Here is a 21,179-nt window from a genome sequence, read left to right on the forward strand (position 1 = left end):
GTGTGTCCGAGACACCGTTTTTTGCCCTCTGTCTCATCCCTCTTTTTTCAGGCCTGTCATCTGGACCCCATGCTTGACGACTCTGTGATGTTTGCCAAAAGGCTGCGAAATGTCGGTCAACCAGTGACCCTGTGTGTCGTGGATGACCTTCCTCATGGCTTCCTTAGTCTGTCACAGCTCTCGAGGGAGACTCGGGAGGCCGCAAACTTATGCATGGAGCGAATCAGGGATGTCTTCACCATGAAAGATCCTCCCCCAGAAATGCGCAAGCACCGCAAACTGGAACGGACCAATCAGAAGCCTTCTGTTACCAAAAGAGACCACCCTCCGCCTTCGCAAGAGGCCGTGCAGAAGGAGGAGGGGTTATTTGTTGGAGGAGGGGCTCCTGTTGTGGATGAGGAGGGGCTTGCTGGTTTTTACCCTCCCACTACATCTGAAGCTGAAAAGATTCTGGCTTAGATTTTGGCCTGGTTCCGTTCTGAATGATACCAAAGGAGATACATATGGTTAGAGTAAGGTTATATTATGTGAATAATGCAGTGATTATAGTGGATAAGAGTATAGAGAGAATAGGAATTAACCAACTATTAAATGAAAACGTATGAAAGACATTATAAAATATTTAGTTTAAAGTTCAAATTAGAACAACTCTAACTCAACTCAGCTTTTTTACTCAAATGTGGTTGTGTACCCATGCACTCCCTTTACATCTGTTTACCTCCTTGCCTTTTGTTGCATTATACCAGCACAAAAACTAATATCCTGCCTTGTACAGAAACATCCCAGCACATAACTTTCATTGAAAGACATCACAAATGGATGTATAAAACCAAACCTCACTCCTTATAGCACCAACTGTTTTTATACATTAATGAAATCGGTCTACAAACTGTGATTTAATATTATGCCTGTGTGCTACAGTTTAAACTCCATAGAGTGCATTGCTGTTCGGCATACTGGAGCAAACTGACAAAAGCATTTATTAATGGTTGAATTTTTCTTTAATAGTAGCTTTTGAATTATGTATAACACTGAAGTATAATATGGTGTTACTGTGTATGTTAATCACCCTTTCTGAATCTACCTGCCTCTTGGCTCCTCGAGGATGTCCTGTGTGGGTAGCAGTTGAATGGGATTTCTGATGCTGCTTTGTCCTCATAGAGTTTAATGATTATTAAATGCAATTAATCATGATCAAATTTCCACAAGTGTTCTGTGGAAGGAAAGCTCGAGTTACGCAAAACACGACACAGACTTTGTGATATAGTGTTACTTGTGTTGTGTGGTGTCCTGTCTTGTTATACTCAAAATAGTTTATTAGTCAAATAGTCTATTTTGTCTTATGTTATTTTCTTAATGGCTCAGAGAATTTTGTTTATTGTCTGTAAATGTTTACTTAAAATGCTAGTTCACCCAAAAATGAATATTGTTCTAATTTTTCACCCTCACATAATTAAAAATCTGTGACTATTTCTTGAAAAACCGTTTTTGCCCAAATGAAAACCAGTGGGGTCCAAAGCAAACCAACATGGGACCACATAGATTTTTATTGTGTGTGTGTGTGTGTGTGTGTGTGTATATATATATATATATATACTTTTTTCACAAAACGATGGAAGCCATACAGTTTTGAATGACATGCAGGTGAATAAATAATGCCAGAATTTTCATTATTTGGATGAGTTTCCCTTTTATATATACTGATTTGAAAACTGGGCAAGAGCTTAGGGGAGGAAGAAAAGATGGGCTATACCTCTCTGTCTTCCTTTATTTTTCCATATCCCTTGTTCCTTCAGTCGGTTTGTTTCCCTCTGTTAACAATTGTGTCGTCTGTCCCTGTGCACGCTGACCCATTTTGAGTGCACTCTTCAGTTCTCACCCAGCCCATCCTAGAGGTATTTTAAGCAGACTCCCTCAACACCCAGCAACCTTGGGCCAATGAAATCTTTCAGTCTACACATGTGTGATACATACTGCTGTGAAAGCATGTCTCTGTTTGAATCAGGTCGCCTCTTTCTCTAGCACTAATTGACTCTATTGAGTCTCGGAAAAAAATAGCCAATGTTTTGCCACTCCATAAAGTTTATTAGTGCTGTATGGGAGGTTTGGGCCTTTGTGTGCACAGCTTTGCTAAATGACAGTAGCCTGAACTCCCACAGTGTGTTTATATATAGTACACATATCCTATTTAAAGTAGTGTCAACTTCGTTATTGAAACAACGATCAGTTATAACTCCACTTGCTGCCATTTTAAGATTTGCTCAGCTAAGTGGCACAGCCTGACATGTCTTTTGGGACATTATATATTCCAGTCAAACGCCTCTTCTTTATCGGTGTGTCTATGATTGGATTAAGCCAGAGCTATCTGCTGAGAGTAAACAATGCTCCATCTACTGATGATTGCAGCATTTGAGAGTGAGTTTATAATAGTGTCACGATATAAAAAGATTTGCTTGCTTGCTCTTTTCACAGTGTCAGAGCTGCTCCTTTCTGGTGACAGATTTGAAATACCAAATCTTGGTTACTCTGCTGTTTTTGTTGGAGTGCACATGCCTAGTCATCTGTGCTTCTGTGTATTTTTGTTCAGATGGTTCCTGTTTCAGTCAGTTTGGTTCTGTATGTGCTTGCCGTTGGTGTTCAGAAACTTGTTTGTTGCACTTTATGTTCTAGCTGTGCATGGAAAAGCTTCTCAATACCATTGTGCTTGTAGATGTAAAGGCCATTGTGTGTAGTCCCCTTAAGGAAACATGACTAAAACAACCCGAACTGGGAGAGGATGATAAGACAATAGGATGCTCTGTGGTTATCCGTTCCAGTCGAGATGTCCCTGTAAGGCTTTTTTGGGTTGGACAATGTAACCTTGAATGCACTGCCGAGCATTTCAACCTTGTTTTTCCACTTTTTTTCTGTGTGTGACTCTCAAACTGTCTCCCTTAGCGAGAGATTACTCATTCATCACACGGGTGTTATATAAAACACCATGTTAATTTAGTCCTCTGTTTAAAATGGCCATACCTGCGTTACTGAGGCGAAACTGTGCTGCATCATCTCCCCTCAGAGGTACCAGCCCACTGAGTCGTGTCATTGCATTTTACATCTGTTCTCAAGACTAATAGTCAATCTGTCACTGACTTGGAGTTTTAATCAGTAGGTTGGTGTTTCGTTGTGTCAGAATGGGTTTGCTGCAAGTGGTTTAGAGCTCCTGCCCTCTTGAAGTTCACAGACGGTGATGTTACGCACTTTTAAGTGCAGGATGTAATGACCACTGCAGTATCATTTGCGAGGGTGCTGATGTCTATTCTCTCTTCATTTTCACTGCCGTCATTGAGTGATACAAAATCCTGAAGAACTGCATTGTATGTCCTGAGGCAAACATTTTGCATTCAGTCAGACCTGATGTTTTCAGGACAATCTGAGCAAATAAGCACTTTATAGTTAAGTGTAAACAGCAGCAGGGTGGCACATTAGGGCGTCATATCATTTTCTTTATGATTATGTGATTATTTTTTTATAATAGTAGGCTAACTATTAATTAATACAATTATTATTGAGTGATTATAATATAAGGTGATTATAATTGCAATAATAGTTATAGTATTATATTAGTAATAGTAATAATAATCAGTATTATTATTTATATTGTTATTAGTTTTGTTATTATTCCTCATGTAAAAACACCGTAAGTGCAAACTTGTGTATTTGGAATGTGTATACTGTATATGCATAGATTTATATGCAAGGTTTTTATTTTATTTTCTTGACAGAGTGTTTTAGAGACTTGTGAGGACTGTGGGAATGTTACACTGAGAAATGAGAGTATTTTCTGCAGTATGTATTTTCCCTGTGTGATTTATATCTGAATAAATATTGTCTCTGTAAATCTGTGTTTGGCCTACCTTTGTAGTGTGATGGTCTAAATAAAAAAAATAAAAAAACATGATTAATAAGACAAATTAAAACTGTAAAGGAGTGGGTCAAAACGACAAAAATGTGCCTTTTTGTGCCTTAATGTTATGTCGCAATAAAATATCGGGCGCGCGCTTTTTCACGCTTTCTTAGCAGAGCGCGTGCGATATTATGCGCGCTCCCGGCGAAAATTCTGGGGATACTTGCGTTTGAGGCGAAGAACGAGGACGCGCGTCTAGCAGCCACACTAGGCAGCTCTCCGCTAGCTTTACTGCTCGCACAATATCGGAAGGAGAGCGCAGAAACGCTACGGTGGACAGGTGAAGATGGAGAAAGTCTTAGGACTTGCCGTGATGTCCAGTATGTTATGTGTCGGCTCGGTTTTGGGGAAATATGTCAGAGGAATCGTCAACACAAAAGAGGTGAGTGTAATGTTTACATTTTATTACTGTTATGCTGGTAATGGTTCGGAGTTTTACGGCGTTCTTGCTGCGCATCTCCTGGTGGCTGTTATTAATGAGCTCTTATGGCAAGTGTGTAGCCTGTTCACGCCTCTGCGTTCGCGCGCATCTGGAAGTCTGATGCTTTAATATGCTTTGCCAGAATCATTACACTCTCCGCTATTGAGCCGATGAAAGCTTAATTCGTCCTCCAGGCACGAAAAACACATAAAAGGCGTATTGCCGACAACCAACTTACACCCTCCCATCCGCTTTTTACAGGTGTGTGTCAAAGATGCTCTTCTGTGTATTATGCATTGCTGTCAGTACAGCATTGTGGAATTGCAGTTATCGCATGCTGGTGTATAAAGAGATTTAGGGTTGCTTAGGTGCGCTTTTGACGGTGCAATGATGTGTGATCATATGCGTGGACAACTCGGTGCACAAAATTCACTTGGAAATAGACGGTCTGAATCATATATTGCCGCTGAAGTGTCTTTATTTGGCGTACTTCATTTTCTTAATTTTTAATAGCTGATGGGTGTTCTTGATTGCAGTGTGCCTTATTGAAAACACTGGTTGTTTTTTGATGGACTCAGAGTAAATATTGGCCTGAAGCAGACATTGGGATTGTTTTTGCTGCAAAAAGTTATTGCAGCGCTTCTTTCATCAGATTGATTTAATGAACAAAAAAGGGTGAAATGCAAAGAAATGTGGGAACACTACATTCCATTTCTAAAAGCATAGTCATCCTATATAAAGAACTGCTTAAAATGACTTTTAGTACTTAAAAGCTTCCATGCACAGACAGCTTTTTTTCCATTTCATTGATGTTGGTGTTTGTGCAACGAGGTAATTATATATAGTAAATTATATAGGAATAAATTGTGATAAAGTACTGTATGTGTTCATCTCCTCCAATTAAAGTTTGCAGTTGTAGATGAGTCCTGCCATTTATTTGCTGTGGGTAATGTAACAACAACCTGTTCCTGCTTTTATTCAAGTGCTGATCCTGCTCTAATTTGGGTCGCTATATGAGATGGCTAAACAGTCCATTAATCTCACTTCTGTTTATTTCTTTACAAGGTCGTTCATTTACACTGCCGTACACCCATTCACACACAAACACACTTTATACATTACTGTCACTGGGAGGTTTTGTTAAGTTAAAGATTTCTGGTTGTGTGAATCATCAGGCGCCCTCTACCTCTTCAGGCCATTGCATTTGTCTTTATCTTTTCTTTAGGTGTAAGTTTTTAATATTTTGAATCTTTTTTTATTGTAAAGTTTTAGGCATTTTTATAGTTTTTCTTTTTTTTTTTTTGTATGTTTTTCATGTTTTGTATTTTTTTATTTCAGGTTTAGTTATTTTAGTATATTAAATTAAATTCAAATTAAGTTACATTTATGCATTTAGCAGATGCTTTTATCCAAAGCAACTTATAGTGCATTCAGGCTATCAAAATATATTTATCTATCATGTGTTCCCGGGGAATCGAACCCCCAACCTTGTGCTTGATAACGCAACGCTCTACCAATTGACCTACAGGAAGTTAAACTTGATGAAAAAGAGAAATTAACTATATATATTTAACTAATATTAAAATATATTATAATATTTTATTTAATTTTAGTTTAATTATTTAATTTTATTATTGCAAATAATATATATTTTTATGGTTTACATTTTTGTTGTAGTTTAAGTTGACTATATATATATATGTGTGTGTGTGTGTGTGTGTGTGTGTGTGGTCATATGTACTTCTTCCTCTAAAGCGAGTCTGGCCAGAGGGTTGTGCAGGTAACCTGCCTGTGGGTAACTAACACTGCCCCAGGCATATAAGACTCTTTCTAGGGGGATTCAGGTCAACGTGCTGTGTGTGTGTTAGTGTGTATACATGTATGTGTGTCAGCGCATGTGAGTGTATTTATGCAGTGCACTATTGTGTAACTTAAGTGATGAATCATTTAAAAGCCCAGTGGAACTGGGTGACATGACTGGTTGATTGGTAATTAATTCTTAATGAGGCTTAGCGAGCGGACAGAGATCCGGAAAGACAGTGAGAGGTGAGGCCTCCACTGATTCGGTGAAGTGACCGGATACTGCATCTGGGTATAGTGCTTGATTAATGCCGTGTCTCTCACCCTCCCTTTGGCTGATTCAATGACTTTGTATTACAATGCAGTATCTGTAGGGGGGAAAAGACGGATGGCAGGGGTAAACACTGACACTTTTTATGGGCCATTCTGCACCACAACATACACATTCTGTTGTGCAACCAGCCACTATATGAGTTTAGCCTCGTAAACAAATACACAGTTGTCTCAATGTTCATTTTCAATACAAATTAAGCTCAGTCAACGGCATTTGTGGTGTAATGTTGATCACAAAAAAAAAAAAAAACATTTAATATAAGAAATATGAAGTAATTTTTAACAAAAATTAATTGTTGTGTTATATTGTGTATTACTGGAACTTACTGGAAATTGATTCAATCATAATTTTTACATTCATTATAACATTATATGGTTCATAATAGTACATTTGGATATAACTTTACATAGAAATGAACTTCCCATTTTTCATTTTTATAGGCGTTTGGTGAATAATTTGATTGCACTGTGCCTTATGGGAACCATTGGCTATTATTCGATAGACACAAAGCAAAACGTATTGCTCTGAAGCAAACTGAGACTTACTGTGCTGCATAAAGTTATTGCAGCAGTTATTTCATCACATTGATTTAATGAAGATGAAGGAAATGCAAGAAAATGAAGGAATGCATTTATGGATAAATGTTTAACACAGCCTATAAAAAACCGCTTAAAAGAACTTTTTATGACCTAAAAGCTTCCATTTTCTTTGCATAAAAATCTACATGAGTGAATTCAATAGAGGTAAAACTGGACACAACTTTAAATACTGAAGAAAAGGTTGGTAAGCATTTTTTACTCTTATATCAAGCACTCTAGTGGCTAAACTTTTAAAGTGGTTCTTTATATTTATTTCTGGCCCACACACTCCCACTTTTAATGCCTCAGTAGAATTCAGATTTTTTTAAGAAAATGAGGGATAAGTCGTTTTTTTTGTTCTGGCAATCAATCATTATGATACAAATTCTCTCAGTTTAGCTCAACTTGTACTGAACGCTGAATATTTCACCACCTCAACCAATGCTCGTGAGATAAAAGAGAGAATGATAAAAAATAGATCTGGTGGTGCAATCACACGGGAAAACGTGACCGATGGGAATGTGAACAAGGTCGGAAAGAAAGAAAAACAATGTTGTGAAGTCCTTTGGTTTTAAAAACTGGGATTTGAGGACAGTCGTTCATGATATAAAGGGGTTTAGACAGAGTCGGCCTCTCCTGGTTTCTATAGTAGCTGCAAAGTGCATTATGTGTCTGTTGCCATGACAATAGTACTAAGATTCTTTTGGACTGGGTGTTATTTTTTTAACTGACTGACCATAGGTGCTCTTTTACGTGTGCTTCTGTTTTAGAGAGACAAGGTGGTCTTTCAGAAGCTCGGTCATGTGACGCCTGGCTCTTAATGTTTATTTGGGCTCAGTTCTGGGTCAGAGAGTCTTAGGCCTGGTGTCTGTTTTGTCAAGGAAACCTGTAGTTATGGAAACCCCCAACAGTAGACACTGAAGGGAGAAGTTAACATGGACAAGGGGCTGAAAGCTGGAGCGCACTTAGTGCCATTTTACACTTCACTGACTGCGTGTGTGTCTGTCAGCCTAAGTTCAAGAGAGTATGTGAGATGAGACCAGACTGAAGCCCTGAACACTGCAGAAACGTATTACAAAACTGTTATCAGTGCATTATATCAGACTTATAGGAGATACGTTTGGTTTTATGAATTTTTGTGGTGTAAAGTTCAGGGCTTGGAAGCAGAATATCACTGGTTCGGTCCCAGCGTGTTCTGAGCCATCACTGTTGTGTCATTGAGCAAGCTCCAGGGGAAATATGCTTCTAATAAATGTACTGTGAGGTGCTTTGTCTGCTAAATGATGTCATGTCTGGATGAGGAAGCCATTCTGTGAAAGTTTCATGACATGAATTTTTGCTGGTAGCGCGGGTGCGTGAAGGGGTATGCTAGCTGCGGGACTCCAAATAAACAGTGCATCAATGTCGCTAGTGGATCCCACGAGACTGTCCTCAGAATGAAGGTTACCATCCAGACATGGCCACTACATAACTATTTGATTCCTTTCTGTCACCCTCCTCTCTAATCCACAGGACTGGGTTTTCCTCACAAGGTTTTGCTTCCTGACTGATTTCGGCCGATTGAACTTCAAGTTCCGATACCCCAAGGTAAGACTAAAGACCGATATTTGAGTTTTTACTCGAGACCAGATTACTGATGTTGTACTAAATCTTCAATATTTTCATGGATGCTTAATATATCAGTAGCACACTTATTGGTATCATCAGTCATTGGTGGATTCAGTTCTTTTATTATTGTCTATTACATGAAAATAATAATCGCCCATTGACCAATTGACCACAAATGTTCTACAAAGTTTGACCAGTAGATTTTGTTGTCAGATTGTCTATCTTCTTTCTTTATCTGTCAGTCATTGTCTATATAGATCCAATACATCTTTTAAGTTTCAAGATGGCATAGACAGTTCAGATATTAATCTCTCCCCTTCATTCTATCTATCCATCCATCTATCCTGTCTTTCTCTCCCTCCCACTATGTCCGTTTTTCACGGAAAGTCCCGATGCTGTCAGAACATATTGCTCTACTTTGATGAAAGCTCTCAGTGGCCAGCTGTGTACAAACGGCCGGACAAGGTGAGACACATACTGACAGAGTTTGTGTTTGTGTGTGTGTGAAAATATTGAGTGTACTGACAGACTCCATGTGTGTGCGTGAACAAACAGAGAGCACGAGCATGAATGTGTGTGCTACGCATCAATAGAAAGTATGAGGATTAAAGAAGAAATGTCAGCAGTGGGCTGTGGATTTAAAGTCCAAATCCAGTCTCCAGAAAGACATGAGTGTCAGTGCATGTGCGTATTTAAATACAGCACATTTTCTCCCTCCCCGATGCAGGGTCTGCATTGCGGGACTCTATGGAAAAGTGCTTGAAGGAAGCCCCTGCTTTTCTTCACACTCCTCCAGTACTAATCTGCTACTTAGTACTTCAGCTTTTGTTGTTGTTATAGGGTGTTTGAAATCCCATGGAGAGCATGTGTGTTAACGGATGGTTTATGTGGCTCTACAGGATTGCTACCAGAAAGAGTCAGTATTGAGGCCTGAAAATAATCAGGTCATCAACCTGACAACCCACTACACCTGGTCTGGATGTATGGTAAGAAAAAAACTGTTTATATTTAGTCTGTGGGCTTGTGTGTGTGTGCCCTTTAGGCTTGAAGTAGTATGGTTACAGTATAAAAGTTAAATTGTACTGTTCTGCACCACTGGCACCGGCAAAAATAAATGTTTTCAAACTGGTTTCCCGGACACATCCCCTGTCTGCCACTGGCTGAGCTAATTCAAACAAACATAATTAAACATGCCTCAGTATTTATGTATTTTGATTAATGGCTCACTTGTGTCTCTGCATGCCGAACTGGGATAGAACAAGGAAAGAAATTACACTCATCAACCATAAATCATAACCATTCTCTGTTGAATCCGTGATGAACTATTACATAATAAAGAGTTGCTTCTCTTTATAATCATATGTCTTTGTGTCCGCTTCTGTCAGGTGGAAAGCGAAGGTAATGAAGAGATGCTGAATTGTGTAGGAGGTCGAAGTTTTCGTTCTGTCAGAGAGAGATGGTGGTACATTGCGCTCAGCAAGTGTGGGGTGAGTGGTGATACAGTAAACAATTTACTGGGGACTAGGAATGTGCCTGAAGCAGACTGCTGTATTCAGGAAGGCATGATTAATGACCACACAATGAATAACTAAATGTACCGAAATATACAGAATTACAAAGGTAATACATAAGTTTTAATGAACATATCAAACAACACAATGATTATTCTGTGAAGCCTCCGATTAAAGTTGCATCTAGTGAATGAAAATGAGAATTGTGTGACATTCAAATCGGTTGCCCATGCTCTCCATTTACTGTGAGCTTCAGAGAAATTCAAGCATTAAAATAAGATACTACATCATACACATGCTTTATAGTTTAAAATGTTTATGGGAATGTTTTAAACATTCTGAGCAGTGTTGTTAGTGTTGACTAAAACTATTAAAAAGTGTTTTCGTTGACTGAAATAAAGCTGAAATCAAATAAAATATAAATATTAGATGAAACTTAAATATAGCCTTGGCAACTAAGTAAAATAAAATAAATCTTAAGTTGAAGAAGTACTATAATGACTAAAACCGAAACCGAAATAACAATAAATAAACATAAATAGAAAGATAATTTTTTTTATAGAATTAACTATTAACTAAGATTAAAACAGAAACTGAAAATCTAAAAATAAAAGCTAATTCAAAATATGATAATTCTATTAAAATGTTATAATAAATCAAATTTATTTTATAAAAAAAAAAATACAGATCTCTCAGATCCAAATACAGATACAGAAACAGATCATTTTGACATTGCAACAGATAAGGAAAGATATACAGATAATGGGTTACATAGTTCCATGTTACTAAAATATTAGCTGGAAAAGACATTCTATGATACATCTACAATATATGTTTTTTGACCTGTTCCTACATTATGGCTTTGCTGTACACTCCAAATGCACTCAAGTTTTTTTTCTAAGACAAAAGAGGCTCAGGCCTGGATTGGACCATCTTCAGGAGGCAGTGAGAGATTCTTGCTGGAGCTGCTTGAAGTGATATTGCACATGTACAGTAGTGTTGGAGAAGTACACAATGTGAAAGGATTTTATCTAGACAAATGTGGCAAAATGTAAAGGGATGTTTCATGGCTGGAGGCAGACTGATGGATGTAATGCTAAATCCTGTTGGACTGAAGTAAAGCATCATCTCTGACCACACAGTCCCGAAGGGTGCTGATGATTTCTTTTTTCTCCTCTATCTCATACTTTCTTTTTCATTGGCCTGTCTTATACCTCTGTGTCTTGTTACTTCTGGTACAGTCACTTGATAACTCACTTCAGCCTTTCATGCTCATTCTCTTTTCTCTGTCCTTCTCCAGCTCTATATCTCTGTCCCGCTCTCTCTTTCCTCTCCATCTCCGGCCACATTGATTTGGTGATAGGGCATGCTTCATGCTCCTCACCTTTCTGGAGTGTGGCAGAGGGAATGGGTTTTTTCCTGCCAAGTGAAATCAAAAGTGTTTCTCTTTTATTAAGCCGGGCTGAAATCCTCTCAAAACAGCTAGAAACTGTGCTGCTTTGAAGTGTTTTATAGCCCAAAGATCTGTGTGTGCACTCAGTGTATAACTGAACCCCACTCACTTTCCCCCTCTGTTTTCTCTTTCACCATACAACAACAGGGAGATGGGCTGCAGCTGGAATATGAAATGACATTAACCAATGGACAGTCCTTCTGGACACAGCATTTCTCTGCAGATGAGTTTGGTGAGACATGACTGAAAGTGGGAGGAATTTATTTTGTATCACGTGAAAGCATGACAAAATATATCCATTATATATACTACCCTTCAAAAGTGTGGGGTCAGTACAATATTTCAGTGTTTTTTACATAAGTATTTTATGCTCACCAAGGATACATTTATTAAAATAAAATACAGAAAAATCTGTAATATTGTTAAATATTATTACAATTTAAAATAACTGTTGAATATATAGTCTAATGTAAATGACGTAAAATGTTACTCATTCCTTTGGTGGTGGTTTCTAATATGCTGATTAGGTGCTCAAGATACACTTCTTATTATTATCAGTGTTAAATAACCGGATTGATATTATTGTGAAAACCATGATACATTTATTCCAGGAAAAAAATAATAATAATAATATACTTACCCTCATTGTTATTCAAATCGATATAATTTTCCTTCTAAAATGAAAGTGAATGGTGACTAGGGCACAGCGTTTTGAAGCTGCAAAATGACTTATAAAACACATCTTACAAATAAATAGTCTATACAGTACATGTCCATTCAACCATGTTCATTAAAATAGATTGTGACTAAATACTGTTCTTGCTTTCTTCTGTTTATGCATTTCAGGCATCCTGGAGACAGACGTCACATTTCTGGTTATTTTCGCCACTGTGTTTACACTCTCTTGTTATTTTGCTTGTGAGTTTCCATGTCCTCGAGGTGTAGAAGACCTCAGATGTGCTGGTCTCAGTAATTTGCCAGTTTTATTATTAAATATTAAATGAAAGGATATTTGTAGCCAGATAAACGAACATACAGATACTATGATTCTTCTTTTTTCATAGTCTCTTTGCATTAGTTATTAATTTCCCCTGAATCTCTTCTTCTGTGTTCTTTTTTAAGATAATTTAAAGGGAAGACAGCTACTCCATACAACCTATAAGATGTTTATGACTGCGGCTGGAGTGGAGGGTGAGTAAGGCCACTGCACACACTCATATAGATAAACACAAACTCTTTTTTTTATGACACTATAGGCGTTGCAACACTGCTGGATACATAACAATATCTCTTGTGTCATCCCTTCTTTCTTTCATCCTTATCTCCTCCACACATTCAACCTCTTCCTCTGTGCTCTCACGGCTGCTGCTGTGACTTATTTCTCTCTCTCTTCTCTCTTATCTCTGGCATCCTTTCTTTTACTTTCTGATTCCTCTCTCTCAGTCTTAAGCCTGCTTTTCTTTTGCATTTACTGGGGCCTTTATGCCAGAGATGGTGTTGGGAATGGAAGCCTCAAGATATTAGGTGAGAAAAACTCTATGTAAAGGACAAAATACAGTCAGATGCTTATATCGCTAAATAAACCCTGATTGAGTGGACTTGTGTAATTCTGAAGGTTTATTTTATAATAACCAGCTGACTTTACATTATGTTGATTTTTTACACAACTGCTTAGTATGTAAATAAATGTATTGTCATTAAATAATGATAAGGATGAAATGATTATTTTTTTCTCTCCAATCAAATTTCTTTCTATAGATAAGTTACCTGACATTTAATTTCACTGTACACATCTTCCACTATTTTAAGGAAAAGGGTTTTGTTAAAGAATATTTGATGCAACCACAAGTATTGTGTTATAATATTGTTGCTAAACAGTATCTAAACATACTGTATTTTAGTGTCACACATCCGTGTGCTTGTGTCTGGATTCTTTCTGAAATTATGACCTGATTCGCAACCCACTTGTGGTCACCTGTGTAACTCTCTATGGCTCTCTTCCTCTCACCAGGGAAATTACTCTTTTCTGTGAGCTTCCTGATTTTCTTGCTCATGCTGATTCTCCTGGGGAAGGGGTTCACTGTGACCAGGTAGGAGGCCTTACTTCTCACATAATGTGTGTAATGACTTACAAGGCTAATTACTGTAATGTGACCCAGATATCAAGAGAAATCTGTTTCCAAATTCAAGTATGTACTAAATTCAAGGATGAGCTTACTTTTGATGTTGATGTTCTTTAAGTATGCAGGTGATCCAACATCTGACAAATGTCTTTTGACCCATGGTTTCAAAGATGACGTCCAGTAGTGATAATGTTTCTCTCTTTTCTGATTTCCAGGGCAAGAATAAGTCACAGTGGCTCTGTGAAACTATCGATTTATATGACAATATACACCATCACCTACATCATCCTCTTCATATATGAAGCAGAAGTAAGATCTGATTGCCTTCACATATTTCTATGAATATTTATAGTTTGGGGTCAATAAGTTTTTTTTTCTATTAAAAAAATAAATAATTTTCTGTAAGGGTGATTCTATTTCAAATAAATGCTGTTTTATTTTTTTAAATAAGAAATGTTTCTTGAGTACCAAATCAGCATATTATATTGATTTCTGAAGGATCATGTGATTTATTAAGACAGAAAATTTTTTTGTTTAAAAAAAATGCGTATAAAAACTAATACTCATTATACTAAAACATTTCAAAAATCTTACAGACCCCAAACTTTGTGTATTTCTGATGTGTTTGCTGGCAATAAACACTGTACATTTAATTAACACAATATCATTTATCCTTTTGTTCAGTTTAGAAAAATGTCAACTGTTTTATTGTAATTTAGTTTTTCATAAACATCTTGAATAGAATTTGCTAAAGCGAATTTAGTTGCAATGAAGACTCATGGTTGGAGAAACTCATCATGATTGAGGACTTGTCATCTTTAAGCGCTATCAGCTGCAGTTTCTCATGCTGTACCCCAGAGCTACTCACTCTATACATAATGTAAAGCTGCGAGATGAAGTTACTCAGCATGAGCATGTCGTGATGTAATGGAACCCTGCAGATAGATAGATAGATAGAGAGAGAGAGAGAGAGAGAGAATGACCCAGATCAGCTCTTGCAGTATCATTGAAGAGCTCCTGTTGCATCTTGTGTCAGTGTCACCTTTTGCTCTAATGCAGCTTTAGGTGTTTGGATTTAAGGCATGTTCCGCCAGTTTCCACTTGTGCAGCCTAACAGATTGTGCCATGGTCAGATTTAAAACCATCAATCATACAGATGGGTTGCCAAGGGCGGTGATTTCCCTGTTCCCATGCACTCCCACTGCGTGTGTGTTTGTAGTTCTTTGATCCAGGCGAGGTGCTGTATGCTTATGACAGCCCTGCAGGGTATGGGCTAATGGGTTTGCAGCTGCTTGCCTACGTATGGTTCTGCTACGCTGTGCTGGTGTCCCTCAAACACTACCCTGAAAAACAACCTTTCTACATCCCCTTCTTCACTGCGTACACTCTATGGTGAGTTTTGCCAGAAGGTTAACATATAAAAATATGGAATATAAAATAAATGTAGCTATGAACTTACAAAAGCAGAAGCTTATATTATTGTATTGTTCCATTGCTTTAATTTATTTAATGAAAATACAGTTTATCTATTTCCACATGCAACATCCACTGGCGGTAAAAGCACTTTTACTCCCATTTCATTCAGCATGAAATTAAAAAATGATGGGACTTTTTTATTCAAAATGTTGTCAACTCAGTATTTTGGTGATGTGATTTATGCCAAATTTCTCCAATTATATAGTCCACTTAAACCCCACCTCTTCCTTACAATCAAAACAACAATTTCCTACATTTTGTTCTTTTTAATTTACAATACGGAAACAAAATATGGGACGCTACTTTTGTTTCATCGCAACTTTAATAGTGCCCTAAATGCCACTTATAGTACAATATGTTTACATCCTACAAAATAGTCAAATTTATTACAAATACAATATTTAGCTTTAGCAAGAACTTTTCTAGGTTAAAAATGTTGTTCAACATTTCATGTAAAGTGTCTGAGAGTAACGCTCTTAATACCAAAGGCATGGGTTTGAATCATTGGAAACGTGAACTCAAAGAAAAACACTTTTTAAACTTTCCTCAAAGAAAATGTATAGATTAGTCACATTAGTCTTTTCATGAGACTAGATTTAAACAGTTTTCTCAGCTTTGGCTCAACGCTCTCCGCAGCCTTTGTAAATCTGCAAAAAAGATTGACAGTATAAAGCCTGGTTCTTTTTATCCATTACTTTTTTTTTACCCATAGGTTTTTTGCTGTGCCAGTCATGGCTCTGATTGCCAACTTTGGCATCTCTCGCTGGGCCAGGGAAAAGATTGTGAACGGCATCCAACTCGGCATCCATCTCTATGCCCATGTCGTCTTTCTGGTGTGCTTTTTGCTGTTGTTTATTGTTACTTCATTTGTTTAAGCATGTAATATGATAAAACACCCTGCATGACTAATCCTGCCGTTCTAGGCCATCACGCGTCCATCAGCTGCCAATAAGAACTTTCCCTACCACGTGCGGACGTCACAGATCGGAATCCTTCTCTCCAGTCCTAAAGGCATGGGGGCAGAAAGCTTCCCTCATCATGCTTATGGGAATAGCTCCTTCCTAGGAGACTCTCAGCCAAACTTCACAGAGCTCTTCTCCATCCACTCAGTGAGTATTAGATGTTATCGATGGGAATAATAAAAAAAAGAGTTTGAAGTTAATTTATTTTGATGAAAAAATAATCAGGCTGGGCAGCTTTTTAAATAAAGTTTCCAAAAAAAGGTTATTTTGGACAGCAATGCAATCAAAGAATATTTTTTGTTATAAGAACCATTTATGCTAAGTGTGTTTAACATTTACAAAATCTTACTTTTCCACTATAAATAAAAAATGTATGAAACATACAGTATTGTTCAAAATAATAGCAGTACAATGTGACTAACCAGAATAATCAAGGTTTTTCGTATATTTTTTTATTGCTACGTGGCAAACAAGTTACCAGTAGGTTCAGTAGATTCTCAGAAAACAAATGAGACCCAGCATTCATGATATGCACGCTCTTAAGGCTGTGCAATTGGGCAATTAGTTGAATTAGTTGAAAGGGGTGTGTTCAAAAAAATAGCAGTGTGGCATTCAATCACTGAGGTCATCAATTTTGTGAAGAAACAGGTGTGAATCAGGTGGCCCCTATTTAAGGATGAAGCCAACACTTGTTGAACATGCATTTGAAAGCTGAGGAAAATGGGTCGTTCAAGACATTGTTCAGAAGAACAGCGTACTTTGATTAAAAAGTTGATTAGAGAGGGGAAAACCTATAAAGAGGTGCAAAAAATGATAGGCTGTTCAGCTAAAATGATCTCCAATGCCTTAAAATGGAGAGCAAAACCAGAGAGACGTGGAAGAAAACGGAAGACAACCATCAAAATGGATAGAAGAATAACCAGAATGGCAAAGGCTCAGCCAATGATCACCTCCAGGATGATCAAAGACAGTCTGGAGTTACCTGTAAGTACTGTGACAGTTAGAAGACGTCTGTGTGAAGCTAATCTATTTTCAAGAATCCCCCGCAAAGTCCCTCTGTTAAAAAAAAGGCATGTGCAGAAGAGGTTACAATTTGCCAAAGAACACATCAACTGGCCTAAAGAGAAATGGAGGAACATTTTGTGGACTGATGAGAGTAAAATTGTTCTTTTTGGGTCCAAGGGCCACAGGCAGTTTGTGAGACGACCCCCAAACTCTGAATTCAAGCCACAGTACACAGTGAAGACAGTGAAGCATGGAGGTGCAAGCATCATGATATGGGCATGTTTCTCCTACTATGGTGTTGGGCCTATTTATCGCATACCAGGGATCATGGATCAGTTTGCATATGTTAAAATACTTGAAGAGGTCATGTTGCCCTATGCAGAAGAGGACATGCCCTTGAAATGGTTGTTTCAACAAGACAATTACCCAAAACACACTAGTAAACGGGCAAAGTCTTGGTTCCAAACCAACAAAATTAATGTTATGGAGTGGCCAGCCCAATCTCCAGACCTTAATCCAATTGAGAACTTGTGGGGTGATATCAAAAATGCTGTTTCTGAAGCAAAACCAAGAAATGTGAATGAATTGTGGAATGTTGTTAAAGAATCATGGAGTGGAATAACAGCTGAGAGGTGCCACAAGTTGGTTGACTCCATGCCACACAGATGTCAAGCAGTTTTAAAAAACTGTGGTCATACAACTAAATATTATTTTAGTGATTCACAGGATTGCTAAATCCCAGAAAAAAAAAATGTTTGTACAAAATAGTTTTGAGTTTGTACAGTCAAAGGTAGACACTGCTATTTTTTTGAACACACCCCTTTCAACTAATTGCCCAATTGCACAGCCTTAAGAGCGTGCATATCATGAATGCTGGGTCTTGTTTGTTTTCTGACAATCTACTGAACCTACTGGTAACTTGTTTGCCACGTAGCAATAAAAAATATACTAAAAACCTTGATTATTCTGGTTAGTCACATTTTACTGCTATTATTTTGAACAATACTGTAGATGCCAATGAAGAACCTTTATTTTTAAGGCATAGTTCACCCAAATATTTTTACATTTGCTTAAAATTTACTTACCCTCAGGCCATCCAAGATTTGACATCCACTGGAAGGATTTGGAAAAATGTAAAATCAAAGTTGACTACATCACTTCCTCAACATTGGATCCACTGCATTGAATGGGTGCCATTAAAGTGAGAGTTCAAACAGCTGAAAGAACATCACAATAATCCACGTAACTCTAGTTCGCCAATTGACGTCTTGTTAAGCTGCATGTTTGTAATAAACATTTTTAAGACAGAAGACATTTTTTACTTCAGACAGTTGCTCCTGGCTAATATACGAGTCCAACATGCACTATCCATAATATTGCTTTCTCAATTAAAATTTGTCTCATTTGAATCAAGAAAGAAATATGCTCAGATCAAGCAATGTTTACAAATTAAAACACAACATTAATTGATAGACTGGAGTTGTTTCAGTTACTTCTGGATTATTGTGATGTTTTTATCAGCTGTTTGGACTCTCATTCAGATGGCACCCATTCACTGCAGAGGATCCACTGGTGAGCAAGCGATGCAGTTTTACAGTTCTCCAAATAAAGAGCAACAATCTAAATACTGAATGGCTTCATTATATTTTTGGGTGCGCTGTTGTTTTATGAGTGTACTTTCATACAGTATTACTTCATGTAGTCCATCTCATGTTTTCCTATTGAGGACCCTGTGAAGACAATAGATGAGACAGTGGCTCGGAAGGGACAGGAAGTGCCAAGGAACAACGAGCACAAGATCATCACCACAACAGCGGACTTGTCGTCTACATTCGCCCCTCTTCCTCCTCCAATACCACCACGCAGCTCCGCACACTCTACCCCTCCTCCTAGATTAACGTCCCACTTCACCGAGTATTTTAGTATGCAAAGGGCCACAGGAATGGGTCCCAATGCCTAGAGCAGGCCATAGAGGAACTGGCCATGCGGAAACTACCTTCAGACATCTATGAGGTGGAAAAGAGTTCAATATTTCAATAGATTAGGTTAAGGCAAGCGTGAAAAAGTAAAGCCATTTTCAAACAAGTTACCAAACATCTATATCTTTGAATTTGTAAAGAGAAGAGAGACATGGGCATAACCTGGACACACAGCTCCTAGAAAAAAAAGAAGCAATAAATAATTCAGCGAGATGAGAGAGATCATATTCAATCAGTGCAATGGTGACAGGAGACAATGGTGAATCTATAGTATAGCTATTTCAAGCTTAATGTGGCAGTAGGCTAGTAATGTACAGTAACAGTACAGTGAGCTCTTGACACATTTTTTAATTGTTCATTTAAGTGGTGCAGTTAATATTTGTATTTCCATGCCATTTTAATGCAACAGAACCAAGTATCCATCTCCTTCACTTCATTTTTTTTATGTTTTTTGAGAATGTATGTACACATTTTGTCTGTAAAGATAATTTAGGGTTTATATATTTTTATTCACATTGAATACAGCTAGAGACTTTGCAAACTGATATGCAAAGGCAAGTTGACTGTGGAACAACTAGTATTTGTAAACCATGCATGTTTGTGCGTTGTCTACATTCTGATATATTCAAAGTCATTTTGGGTGTGCCTAGTTTTCACATCTAGTAGTCTTATTTTTGTATGCAGTACACACTGTTTACAGTCTTAGTATGTAGAGAATATTTATGGCAAGCAGATGATGAATGATGACGTTCATCTTCATCCCAGTCTTTCTGTATTGTCCATTCCGTGCAGGGCTGCGTGGAGTTCAGATTCAATTTCTGCAAACTTTGTTACACATTTGTATATTCAATAAGTGGATATGGGGATAAGTGGATTTTTGTTCTGTCAGTGAGTAGAAATAGATTCATTCAGTCTGCTGGGATTATCATTAGGTTTGTTTACTTAAGTGTATGATGAAAATATAGCTCTACTACAGAAACACTTTGTATTGACTGCATGGAGCACTTTACTGTTTTAAACACTTATTTCACTACCATTAGAGAGACCCTTGAACATGCAACCGTAATGCAATACAGTAAAAGACAGATATACAGATAAAATGCGAAGGTTTTATCTGTACAATATTCATTATCATTACTGTATTTTTTTTGTGGGTCATGTTTGTGTTATATATCAACATATCCTATATAATCTCAATCTAAAATTGGCCTGCTTTAATTGTAATCCTATAACTCTACATATTAATGACATTTATATTCAATTTTTTTTTTAAAGACAAGAACTTTACTTGAAGATTAATTAAATATAGAGTCCTGTGGTTTGATTTTTAATGGATGTACTTTGGGGCTTAAGCCATTTCTTTAGTAAATACTGAACTTGTTCTGTCTGGAGGGCACCGGAAAAAGTGATCTTATAAGGCTTTGCCATGATTTTTCCTTCTCCTAGGTGAGTGTGCACACCTAGAAGAGAAGAGATAGCACACTTTTTGAATATATGATAGATATTAGCACATCACATTGGGGAGCACAGAAAGATTGAGTTAAGCACATTTCTGTTGCACTGTTCATACTGAATGCATTTTAATAGTGTCAAATGACTTGGCAGTGCATATCCTTTTTGCCAAATTAAAATGGTCTGTTTTACAACTCTGGCTTGTTTATGCGTTTCATTTTGAAGTTTGATTAGTAATAAAGGGATGTACAGTAACAGTAATCCTACTACTCTGAAGTACAATCAACTGCTGAACAAATCATTGTCATTGGTATAAAAAAACATTTAAAAATGAATTCCTTCTTTCATAAAACTAAGTCCTAGGTTTTTCAATATTTCTAATCAACTCTTTAGACTCATTTTTATATCTGACCATGCTGAAAATTAAAGCAAGTGGGTTTTTACAGGACATCTTATTCATTTATCATACAAATTCATATAGAAAGTCAGACAATTTGAATATAATATATTGATTTAAAAAGTAATGGACAT

At 37.3% G+C, this 21,179-nt stretch overlaps 2 protein-coding genes across 5 annotated transcripts in view; both read left to right on the plus strand.

Moving 5' to 3' along the window:
• Positions 1-3,880, plus strand: part of LOC128030630 (hormone-sensitive lipase) — a 28,181-nt gene extending 24,301 nt beyond the window's left edge. For all 4 annotated transcript variants that reach the window (XM_052618412.1, XM_052618413.1, XM_052618414.1 and 1 more), the window contains one exon: positions 52-3,880. In XM_052618412.1, the coding sequence (XP_052474372.1) occupies positions 52-459 (408 nt within the window). In that variant the 3' untranslated portion in view covers positions 460-3,880. The remainder of the gene's footprint in view (positions 1-51) is intronic.
• Positions 3,881-4,097: 217 nt separating this feature from the next.
• On the plus strand, positions 4,098-20,842 carry LOC128030639 (transmembrane protein 145). The gene is made up of 15 exons (XM_052618436.1): positions 4,098-4,328; positions 8,592-8,666; positions 9,075-9,152; positions 9,587-9,673; positions 10,073-10,174; positions 11,799-11,883; positions 12,498-12,569; positions 12,774-12,842; positions 13,095-13,175; positions 13,663-13,741; positions 13,990-14,083; positions 14,994-15,166; positions 15,963-16,083; positions 16,174-16,359; positions 18,944-20,842. The coding sequence occupies exons 1-15, from the start codon at positions 4,233-4,235 to the stop codon at positions 19,175-19,177; spliced, it is 1,632 nt and encodes a 543-aa protein (XP_052474396.1). The 5' UTR covers positions 4,098-4,232; the 3' UTR covers positions 19,178-20,842.
• Positions 20,843-21,179: the final 337 nt, after the last annotated feature.

This window comes from Carassius gibelio, chromosome A16, assembly GCF_023724105.1.
Source record: "Carassius gibelio isolate Cgi1373 ecotype wild population from Czech Republic chromosome A16, carGib1.2-hapl.c, whole genome shotgun sequence".
In the NCBI taxonomy this organism is placed as follows: domain Eukaryota; kingdom Metazoa; phylum Chordata; class Actinopteri; order Cypriniformes; family Cyprinidae; genus Carassius; species Carassius gibelio.

Bases quoted from the DNA above. Each gene is read 5' to 3' on its own strand.
- LOC128030639 (XM_052618436.1), top strand. From the start codon at position 4,233: ATGGAGAAAGTCTTAGGACTTGCCGTGATGTCCAGTATGTTATGTGTC. The intron at 13,742-13,989 runs GTAGGAGGCCTT...TCTGATTTCCAG, and splicing joins AAGGGGTTCACTGTGACCAG to GGCAAGAATAAGTCACAGTG. The intron at 16,084-16,173 runs GTGTGCTTTTTG...CTGCCGTTCTAG, and splicing joins ATGCCCATGTCGTCTTTCTG to GCCATCACGCGTCCATCAGC.